At 46.0% G+C, this 11,533-nt stretch overlaps 1 protein-coding gene across 2 annotated transcripts; it reads left to right on the forward strand.

The window, feature by feature from the left end:
• Positions 1-345: 345 nt before the first annotated feature.
• Positions 346-10,923, forward strand: zgc:112982 (BCLAF1 and THRAP3 family member 3). Of its 2 annotated transcripts, none has more exons than XM_010890086.3 (11): positions 346-587; positions 1,042-1,108; positions 1,244-1,924; positions 2,572-3,585; positions 7,279-7,448; positions 7,598-7,709; positions 7,836-7,902; positions 8,007-8,140; positions 8,546-8,648; positions 8,753-8,876; positions 10,034-10,923. In XM_010890086.3, the coding sequence occupies exons 2-11, from the start codon at positions 1,068-1,070 to the stop codon at positions 10,045-10,047; spliced, it is 2,460 nt and encodes an 819-aa protein (XP_010888388.2). In that variant the 5' UTR covers positions 346-587; positions 1,042-1,067; the 3' UTR covers positions 10,048-10,923. The 2 variants fall into 2 exon arrangements, with proteins under 2 accessions (XP_010888388.2, XP_010888387.2); XM_010890085.3 differs by having other exon boundaries at positions 1,067-1,108.
• Positions 10,924-11,533: the final 610 nt, after the last annotated feature.

Below are 11,533 nucleotides of genomic sequence, written 5' to 3' on the forward strand. Positions count from 1 at the left end.
AAAACAAAATACACACAGACAGAACTTAAAAACTAAAAGCAAACTATATAGGAAAATAATTAAAAGCACCACTGCCATCTACAAAATGTTTTATTAAAATAAATGCATAACACTTAACAAGAAACTAGCCTTTTCAGAGGACCATGGCCTTCAATATCTTATACTAATAATATAGATACGTTTAGTTTAACTGTATGAAATGGCATGTATGGAAAAGGTTAGTGGGCTAAAAAGATGTAGCCTACTTGAACATGAATTTCATGTTCTAACATAATTCTGAGGGGTCTCGCGATGTTGTGCCGTGTGGTGCCAGTTGGTTGGAGTATTTCCGGGATTATTCGCGCTCACTTCCAGGGCAATGGGCTTTCTCTTATTTTGGAATCGCGAGCGGCTGCAGGGCGAAGACTTCGAACTGTTAGATGTTCTTAATGCTGATTAAACTGATGTACATTATGTGAAATATATGTTCATGCTCAGATTACTTACTAACTACTAGGTTTGTAATAATATCCTGTGTGTGAGAGACTGGTGTTTTGGTGTTCGTATCCTCTCTAGGCAGTCGTGTTCCGGTAGTAACTTGCGCTTGGGTAAGTGCCATTCTCATTCTCAGTTGGCGGGGCTACTACAAAATAGTGTACAAATCACTTTAGATATTACGATAGTTATGTGTGTCATTCTGCTGTTCCTTTGCTGTTTGAGATTGTAGGAAATATGAGTGGTCTCATAATCCCTTAGGTTTTCTTTCCGGCTAAATGTTGATTTTTTTTTTTTAGCCTGGCCTAGTTAGCCAACGTGTATGCCGAGTAATCTTAATTTTTGATTCTATTGTTATGCTGCTGTTCTTTGCAAACCTTTTGTTTGTGTTAACTTAGGAACCAGAGTCTTAGTGGGAACAATTGTAGGATGTTGATGTATTAGCTAGCTAGAATGTAAACAAATGTGACGTTGATTTTTATTGTGTGGCTAAATAACGATTTGTGCTGGTCATTTTGTTATGTGCGCATTATGTCAGTTACTTATTCAAACTATTTTTGTCTATTGTCCCCTGCTCTCTGAATGTAAATAGAATGTCAAGGCCACGGTCACGATCGCCCCACTATTCTCAAAGGTAAATACATGTCACGCTATTCAGGTTACCTGCTAGTCCAGTGTGTGGAATCAATGTTGATATAGCTCAGCGTACTGTATAAAAGTTGCTTTTCTATTAAAATGTCATTGTTTTTTTTTGTTTGTGTTAATGTAGAGGCAGTCCAAGGAGGCAGGATGTCCGCCGGTTCCCATGGGATGACCCAGACTTTGACCCCCAGCAGGTGCTGGCTGACCTGGGCAGGCCTCCCTGGGAGGGTAACCATGGCCCTGGGGAGGCTCACGAGGATCACTGGGCCCGCTTCATGGATGAGATTCACCCAGATGGCCACAGAAGACCTATGTCCCCAGACAATATTCACCCAGAGGACCACAAACTATCCCCTTCCCCAGACCTTCACAGGGCAGACCGCCACTTTCCCACAGAGCATTTCCTCTGTGGCAGGACCCCACCAGCTCCCTACGAGCTAGGCTACGCCGAGCGCCGGAGGCTCTCCCCCCACGATGGAGGCGAGGGTGGAAGAGGAAGACTGAGGGAGGAATTCAAGAGATCTGAAGAGAGAAAGAGGCTGCTCCGTTCCCCACAGAGGCTGCCCAGAGAGAGGCTACCATCACTGGCCCCACAGCACTCTCCGTATAGCCCAGATCATCCCCAGAGAGAACCTCCTAGTGGCTGGAGGAGAGGAGAGCGTGACCACAGCCCGAGGGAAAGGGTTCGGGGCAGGGGTTGGGAGCAGAAGGGTGGAATTGGAGACAGGAGGAGGAATGACATGCAAAGAGAGAGGAGCTCCTTTTCTGACCGCAACCGGAGGGAGACAAACGAAGCAGTGCATCCTGGGTAAATTTGAGCCGTGTTCCGTTGGAGGTTTATGGCCAAAAGCCAGAGAAGAAGATTGGAGAGGAGCATCCTGTTTTTTTTTTATTTTTTCCCTAAGCACAAACTCCACCCTGCAACCTCTGTATGGCGTGTGTAATCGTCTAACAGGACCGTAGCAGTAGATTTAAAGGCATGGTTTAAAATGTGTCCGATGCTCTTGTCTAGAGCTTTCAATGAATTATCTGGTTTTCTTGAAATTCTGGTTGGAGGATTCTCATGATCAAATCGCATGAACAGGAAATTCCTTGTGCCCTCAAACCACGATTTTTGGAACACCGGCGAGTTTATTGATCATTTTGGTCGTTGTCCAACCCTTCTCCTCTGTCTGTGACCCACGTCAGTTATTTCGGTGCTTGCCGTGGCTTGTGCTGACGTTATCACTGTTACAGACTGCATTCTAGGAGGATTTGTTTATTTCTAAGGAGCCTGCGTGGATGTCTAGTCATTGACTTCGTAATGAACGCGTGGCCAATACATTCCACTCAGGCTATGTGTTTTCCTAAATTATATCAGTAAGCTGTATTACACGTCAGGTAGATGTAGTCAGACTAATTAGCATGTCCTCTGACAGTGCTGAACCATGTCACCTGCTCTTTATGTTAACACAGGTACAGGAGGGAGGCCGAGTTTAGGGAGCGCCGCCCCTCGTTTGAAAGGCCTCTGGGGTACAGAGGAGGAGGGCCACGGGGCAACAGAGGCCCCCAGGGAAGCCATGATGGCCTGCGGCCTGGAACCCTCATTGTGGAGCATGACCACGGTATTACGAACGATGACCGCGGAGGGCGCAATCGCAGCCCGAACCACAACCAATTCGGTCATCATCAGCACTACCACCGACGCGATGCAGCCTCTGAGGAGCAGGTCAGAAAGTCCGGCAGCAGGTCCAGCACCAGGGATGCCAGGGAACGCCCTGTCTGTGAGGACCGGAGAGGCCCTGCCCATGAGGAGAAGAGAGGACGTATACATGAAGAGAGGAGAGGGCCTGTACACGGGGACAGGAGGGGACATCTAGACATTGAGAGGAGAGGTCCCATTCATGAAGATCGGGGACTGCCTGCGCACAACGAGAGAAGAGGCCAAGTACACGATGAACGGAGAAAGCCGACACATGGGTCCAGAGGAAGCCCAGACCACGAGGAGATGGCCGTCCCAGTTGACCTCCAGGGTAGAACTAGTCCCACGGAGCCTAGGGCCAGAACCAGTGCGTTCCGTGGGCTGAGGGGGGCCCCAGCCCGGGGTGGCAAGAGACAAATGGGTCCCTCCAGGAGCCGGTTTCTTATGCTGGAACAGCAAGAGCGCGCCAAGCCCCAGCATTCCGCTGCAGAGCACCAGCGGTTCGCACCCCGTGGAGGTGACTGGGACATGGAACCTGGAGAGGAGCCCCCTGGCTGGGCGGAGGAAAGTGACACAAAGCCCCACTGGGAGCAGGACCAGGCTGCAAGGCCACAAGGAGGACCTCTGTCCATACAGAGTCGGGTGGGACCTGGGAGACCTCAACACAGAGATCATAACCCCGTTTGGCACCAACAACAGAAAGACTTGGCAATGTCGCACATGGGTGCTGGCGAGGAGGAGACGCTCACCATCAAGGTGGACATGAACCGAGCCGTGAGCCAGAACAGGTAAGGGGTCAGACGGTAATGCTTAGGGTTCAGGGTGGAAGTTCATGCTTCTTTCAACTGTTGACCGTAGGACACCCGCAGAAGATGGGAGGGAATCGCCAAACTGATTACTCGATACTACAAAGTAATAATATTACAGGCTGAGGATTTTTGATGCGATGCAATATATGTGACTATGTCATACTAATGACGGAGCATGCAAGATCTTCACACCCTCTTTGCAGCATTTTAGGGTACAGAAAATCTCTGCTAATCTGAATAAACTAATGGATCTGTAGCGCCGCCTGTCTCATCTGCTCAGGACTGGAGGTTTGACTCATCAGTTTTTCTGCTATCTTTTTCGTCCTTTTGAAGATAACATGATGTTACCACTTGCCGAAGTGGTTGCTGCTTTCCCACAGTCAGAGCCGCCGTGACAGCGGCAGTGGTCAACGCGCTGACGTGGCGAGGCTCCGGCTGTGCTTTCGCAGCACTTATGTTTACATGTACATCATACCCATTTCCGCCCACACATCGGTAGGGTTTCTCAAACACACGCGTAGGCTGTCAGGCCACGTGTTGGAACACGCTGGAGGACCTTTGGGACATAACGAGTGGATGAACCCAAAATGGAGAATCCACGGAGGAAGCGCAGTTCTGTTAATCTCTACGACGGATGATGTAACGTCACAGAAGAAACGCACGCCGTTACAGAAACGGGGGGGGGGGGGGGGGGGGAGACGACGACCAGGCGCTGACTGCAGGAGAGGTTTCCTTGGCATAGTGACGGGTCACAACCTACATGATATGGAAGGCATTCTGACATGGGAGTCAGTGGTCACGAATAGATGTCAGTCCCTGAGTCTCTACGTGGTTGGACCCTGAGTCTCTACGTGGTTGGACCCTGAGTCTCTACGTGGTTGGACCCTGAGTCTCTACGTGGTTGGACCCTGAGTCTCTACGTGGTTGGACCCTGAGTCTCTACGTGGTTGGACCTTGCTCTAGGGCTGACTGAAGACAACCTGGGTGGGAAATGCCACGAATTGCCCTGTGGAATTTCAGTTTGGAACTGACGTGATGTTTTTCAAATCCTTGACGAATGTTCGGAATGATCGTCTTATCAGAGAGAGGCTTGTGAAAGATCTGAATTCAGAAATACAGTGGGGTTTTTTTTGACTAGGTGATGCCAATTCCTCATCACCCTTCGCAACCTGTGGGAGGATGCATTCACCAAAACACCAGCTCTAGTAGTTGTCATTTTAAACTACCTCATACCAGTATTAAGACCAATGTTAAGGTAAGTCAGCATGTTCTTTTCATCAATGACTGTACAGTATTCTCCAGAGGCTTAAAGCATCTCTATCTTCCAAGGAATTCTTTCAAGGTGAATGTTTGTTTTCATTTAAAATGTTAAATTCAATCTGGATTCAGTCCCATTGCGGAACTTGCCAAAGACTTCAACATCTTCAAGCAAGGAAATGCCCTTTCTCAACAAACATTGTTTTATGCCAGCGGTATCTAACACTTACCCTATGAGGTACTGAGCCTGCTGGTTTTTGTTTCTGCTTGATAATTGCACACACTTCGTGTTCCAGGTCTAAATCAGTCCCTGATTTGAGTGACAAGCATCGAGGTCTAGGGTTTAGATTGAGAGCTCTCAAGTCTCAAAGCCTATAGGAGATCAGCAAAGTGATATCCTGATGATATACTCATGGAGCCTCTGCATCACAAATCGTTCCAATCCAAAGTTTAGATGCGTCCAAATTCCCACCAAATTTACCGTATAGATCTTCAGATGCCCAGCCTCTGTTTTCTTTGGCCTTTTGAACAAGTGGGTTTTGAAACCGCACTCCTGTCAACCACCGTGTTCTTTCAAAGAAATGGCCTGTGTACTTTGATGCAGAGCACGGTGCTGATCTCACCTCTGAAGGATGACAAAGCTGTTGATGCAGCTGAATGGATGTACTTCTCACTGTAACTTACTCCGAGCTCTAGCACACCTGAGGCCCGATAGATGCACCACTAAAGACCGTATACTACAGCTGCATTCAGAGGGATGAGAACGGATCAAGGATAATCCAATCATTGGTTCAGAGGAGTGCAGTCCACGTACAAAACCGAGACTCATCCGCGTTCTAGAGAGTTTGTTGGAATACCTGAGTGATGGGCGGTAGCTGGAGCAGTGAAGAGACAATGGATGATGTGGACAGTGAAAATGACCTTTGGCCTCACTTGAAAAACAAAGCTTTTAGATTGACTCTTCTACTGACATTCTGCTAACTGCTCTGCTGAATTTGAAACCATGATTCTCTTGGACACCCTATGTTGTCAAGAATTACAAAGCTCTCCATTCCACAATGATCCTATCTCCAAAAGGCTCTTTACAACCACAGAAGATTCAGTAGATTACCACTGATAAACTGCCATTCATTTTTCACCGGGGGACCTGAGACATTTTTTGTAATTTAACACATCCTCTGATCCAGAACAAGTAATGAGTGTGTGCATTTTTGCACTGGCCCCCAGTGGAAATCAAACCTTATATCCATGCCATCCTGTCTTGACTGAGCTAAACAGGTCTACAGTGGTAAAACCAACCCTGTCACTAAGGTGTTTCTCTCAGAACAACTGAAATCAAAACAACAATTCAGATAGTAGTTCAGTTTGGATGAATCGTCATTGAAAGATTGTTGCTCTGAAAATTGACAGCTCTGATTAAGTCCTTTTTAGTAAGGTCTTTTACCGACTGGATTGGTTGTTCACACTACACACCATCAAGACAACTTGTACACAAAGGAATAACCAGCTAGAAATCCCTTGGACCAATCAAGGACAGGAACCACACTGTCTACTTTGGAACAATTAAGGACAGGAACCATAATGTTCACTTTTGACCAATCAAGGACAAGAACCATGATGTTCACTTTGGGCCAATCGCAGACAAAGAATCATAATGTTCACTTTGGGCCAATCGCGGACAAAGAATCATAATATTCACTTTGGACCAATCGAGGACAAGAACTATAATGTTCTCTTTGGACCAATTCAGGTATGAGACTACCATGTCAACAGTTGACCAACCAAGGACAAGAACTAGACTGTACCCCTATCGCTACTGGACCTGGATGGTGGATGTTCAGAAGTTGATGAGAAATCAAAGGGCAAGAAATGGAAACAAGCATGAACTTTCACCTTTGACCCATTCAGATGTCCTTTAAATATGCTTAGGAATCTAGTTAATGCACCTTCAATGCCACATCCGCTTGGTTAGCATTAGTCTTTGCTCTGCTCCCTACCTCTTTTCTTGACTGGCATTCAGCATTAAACTACTATTTCTCTGGAGGTGAAAACTTCTTGTTGCATTTAAAACTTGCAATGTGTGTTGTTACCCAATTAGTAGTTTTCTTTCCCCCCACTAAAGCTTTTATACATCAAGGTAAGTGCAGTGTGTTTTATGGATACTTTGGTCACGGTAAGGTTGTTGAATACACATTTAGCTACGTCTCATTTACATATCTGATCCAAAGAAACAAACACTCAAACACCGAAAGGCTCAACATGCAACATTTCATTACAAACTTTCCGAGCTACAACATAACTGTTTCAATTGTAACTAATTTGTCTTAAATCTCAAACACCGATCTAGGCTGGGCTTAAGGCCACCACCACTGTCTTGGCTTTGACTCGTCCATTTTCTGTCTCCTGCTCTTCCAGCCAGCTGTGCTACTCTTCAGACCGTCAGCTGTCTTTGGATCTGGTCAATGTGGGTCGCCAGCGCTTGGACTTCCTGCCCATGCTGGAGCATTCTGGGACATACCGTGAATCAACAATGCACTCTGGGACTTTCGCCCAAGAGATCATCACCCTGGTACACCAGGTCAAAGGTTAGGACATGAAACGAATGAATGCACTAAACCCGAAGATAAATCATGTGCGGATGTCTTGTACACCCGCATTTGACAACTGCAAGAGACCCTGTAGCTGCTTCCAGCAACATTCAGTGCGGTCAAACACTTTCTCTGACTTTCTCCAGAGCACTATTTCAGGGGTGTTGGTGTGACCCTGAATGAGCGTTTCTCTGGCACCCAAGATGGAGGTTTGCCTGAGGAAGAGGAGCAGGAGGAAGATAGGCCAACGTTGAACAGGTACATAGAGGCACCTGTTTACTATGGTACTTGACATACAGACACCTTGTTACTATGGTACTTTACTGACAGACACCTGGTTGCCATGGTAATGCGCTCTTCATGAACTCTGTTCCTGTTCTTCAGGCGGTTCAACATGAGTATGTCCGAGCCCGATGTTGAACCTCTCTTCTCCAAAGTCGGCCGGATGCAGGTACAATAACCTACCCGTTTTTTTATTTTTATTGATGCATGAATTGACCCGATTGATTTGTAGTTGCACCGATGGGTTGATTGTGTGCTGTTTTGTGTGTTCAGAGACAACAGCAGGCCATAAGTGACCCCGGAGACCTGAGGCATGACCTGGAGAGGAGACGGCAGGAGAGGCTGGAAGGGGTGAAGGTCACCATACCAGGGGGCAGGACCACAAAGCGACCCCTGGCTGTCGAGAGGTACCTCACTTAGAGGCCAACCCATGTGGGGTCTTTGTTTCTGCTAAAGATTCTCTGGAGGACACTGTTAACCGAAACGCTCTGAATTATTAACAGAGAATGTCAATGGAAATTTCTCAAAGCAAGCTATAAAATTGTGTATTACTTAAAAAAAATATATTACCACCAGACATCATTGAATAGGAAAGTTCAAAACACAACACATTTCTTACATAAAGATGTTAGTATCTATGTAAATAGAAGTACTTCTGTCACAGCACCACAAATAGATTTCAAAATAAGGACTTAATCTCAAAATAAACTGGAAACTTCTCAGTTAAGTTTTCCGCTGATTACCACAGTAGTGAAGGCTGCGTTTAGCTCTTTTATTCACAGCCTCGTTCCCGCCCCTTTTGTCTGTCTCAGTAACCATCAGGAGGATTATGGTAGTGAGGAAGAGGAGGTCCAGGAGGAAGAGGAGTCCGCCTGGTCAGTCCAAGCACAAAGCGGACGGTGGCCTGGACACATGGTGAGGAGTGTTTTTGTGTGTTCACCTTTTAGTTGGGCTTCGCATATCTACATTTATTATCATTCAATATACTACCTTTCAATATACATGTCCTCTCTCTCCAGGGTGGCGTGAGGAGAGGGGGGTTGATTAGACAAAACATGGGCAGCCAACGGAAGAACAACCGGCCTCCTAATCGCCTCGGCAACCGTCCTGGATTGATGAGACCACAGATCCACAATATTAATGGTGGGTTACTGCCCCAGAACCTTAGTGCCCGTGGTGAAGCAGTCTTCCTTTGGATCTGCACTCAGTGTCTGGTCGGATTTGAAGTCAAACAAAAACTATGACGTTAAATGATGTTCTCTGCTTTTACTTGTTTAGGTACATTTTTGTTTTTTCCACAGCAAACCAACACTTTCAAGACTTGAAAGTTTTGGGACAAATTGATGTCTGACCTAAGCACTCATGTTTAGTTCTTGGTTGTCTGTCCTTTGTATAAAGTTATTGACGTCACCAGACATTGAGTGTCTTCCTTGGTGATGCTCTCCAAGATCTGTACTGTAGCTTCTTTCAGCTCTTGTTTGTTTTGGGGCCTTTGTGTCTTCTGTCTTGAGTGAAAACTGTCCTGCATAGGAATGAATGGAAGTACAAACAAAATATTTCGTATGTTATGTATATTAAAGTATATATTTGTTTGTAGAGGTGGAAAGTACTAAGATTTTCTGAGTTCAGATAAGAGATAAAAAATTGAAAAAGTATTATTGTTAATAGAATAAAAATGGTGAAACTGAATGTAGACATTAATCTATTCCTACAGCTTCCAAGATATATACAGTATCTCACAAAAGTGAGTGCACCCCTCACATTTTTGTCATCACAGAGCTGGTGGATGTTAGAGACCTTACGCTCCTCCACCTTCCATTTGAGGATGCCCCACAGATGCTCAATAGGGTTTAGGTCTGGAGACATGCTTGGCCAGTCCATCACCTTTACCCTCAGCTTCTTTAGCGAGGCAGTGGTCGTCTTGGAGGTGTGTTTGGGGTCGTTATTATGTTGAAATACTGCCCTGTGGCCCAGTCTCCGAAGGGAGGGGATCATGCTCTGCTTCAGTATGTCACAGTACATGTTGGCATTCATGGTTCCCTCAATGAACTGTAGCTCCCCAGTGCCGGCAGCACTCATGCAGCCCCAGACCATGACACTCCCACCACCATGCTTGACTGTAGGCAAGACACAGTTGTCTTTGTACTCCTCACCTGGTTGCCACCACACGCGCTTGACACCATCTGAACCAAATAAGTAATAAAAACGGAAGATGACCATGCTCATCTTTCTCTGGTGCTCCCTTACCGTATCTATTTCCCCCACTCTGACCTTACCCCCCCTCTCTCGCCCCCCCACAGGCCCCGACTGGTAACGGATGTTCGGAAGGGTCCACCTGTCCAGAGCTGGACCACGCGCCAAGGGGCGTGACTGACCCAGAACAGGTGTATTTATGCCACCCTTCGATAGTCCTGCAGCCAGAAGCCCTGGTGGAAGTGAGCTGATGAGTTGTCCTGTATTGCTGCCTTTCTTCCGCTGCTTGATCACCGGATGTTTTCCGCCAGGCGATTTGGGTCGGGTGCTGGCGGCCTCTTGTCAACGGTACCAGGCTCGGCGTCTCTGTAACGCTTTGTGTGTTTATAGTCTGCGGGCGCCGCTGCTCTCGCGTGAGTGGCGACGTAGAACGCTGCGGAGAAAACACCCTGCCGTAGGCTACGATGACTAGGGCCTGGTTTCCATGGTGAAATCTTGATCCTTCCCTTAATTTTAAGTGCATTTAGGAAATGGCCAAGTTGTGTTTGTTACAGTTTTTCCGGTTTTCCATCCAGTCACACAGCTCTATAAACCAAATAGTTTTTAGTTGACACCAAATACTTGTGGTTGTTGCCCAGGGATGTGTCATCCAGATTAACGATGGCTTACTAAGATTACTTTAAGGGGAAAGTTAATGTAATGCTGGGTGGTGGAAGGGAAGGATCTTGCTACTGAGGGGAAATGAAAGGAAATAAATTAGTATATTTTAAGAGCGAGTGAATGCTGCTTTTTGTTTACTGTAATATCCCCAGACATCTATTTTTATGTTGGATGTGGCTGACCTGTCCTCTGACGCCAGACCATTTGGCTGATGTTTCTGATTTTGTTCTTAAGATTTTAAGAGAGTGCTTTGATGCTCTCCACATGAGTTAATGGTCCTTTAATTGCTTAATTGATGTCTTCACTAAAAATATCAAATAAAATCGTTCTCATACCATTTGAGTTTGTATGTTTTTTTTTTTGTTGTTTCGGCTTTAGTTGTAGTTCTGACTACTGCCTCTGTAATTAGAAAGATTTGCTTTCACTTCACTGTTCCACCCATAGAGGTTTAGACATGGGAGGCTGAAATCTTGTTGCTTTTATGTAGGAAAGCATATTACAAGACTACTGCATATTTAGTCATTAACGTGTGAACAGGATTAACCCAAAAACCTTCACTGATGTCAGGTACTGAGGTGATACTTGCTGATGTTTAACATGTCTTGCCCTCTTGAACTCAGGCCGTCCTTAAGCAGGTTCAGCTATGACTTGTCAAGAGTCTGAGGGTAAAACCTGAGCTAGACAGGTCAGTGTTCAGGCCGCTATTACAGGGTAATTGGAGGTGACTGGTGGATTTCTCTCGTGCTGTACAATCCAGAGAGTATTTGGGAAGAGGCTCGTAAGTGCAGGGCAGCAGGCAGATATCAAGTTTGAATTTTACTTGAAGGGGCTGAAATATTACTATAAATTGGCAGTACAATTGGGGTTATTAGGTCTACTAATATGAGTTTGCAAAAACACTTGACACTACATGAAGTTGTACTCGGGCCCTGAATGTGTAGCAGTTA

Source organism: Esox lucius, chromosome 21 (assembly GCF_011004845.1).
Source record: "Esox lucius isolate fEsoLuc1 chromosome 21, fEsoLuc1.pri, whole genome shotgun sequence".
Classification (NCBI taxonomy): Eukaryota; Metazoa; Chordata; class Actinopteri; order Esociformes; family Esocidae; genus Esox; species Esox lucius.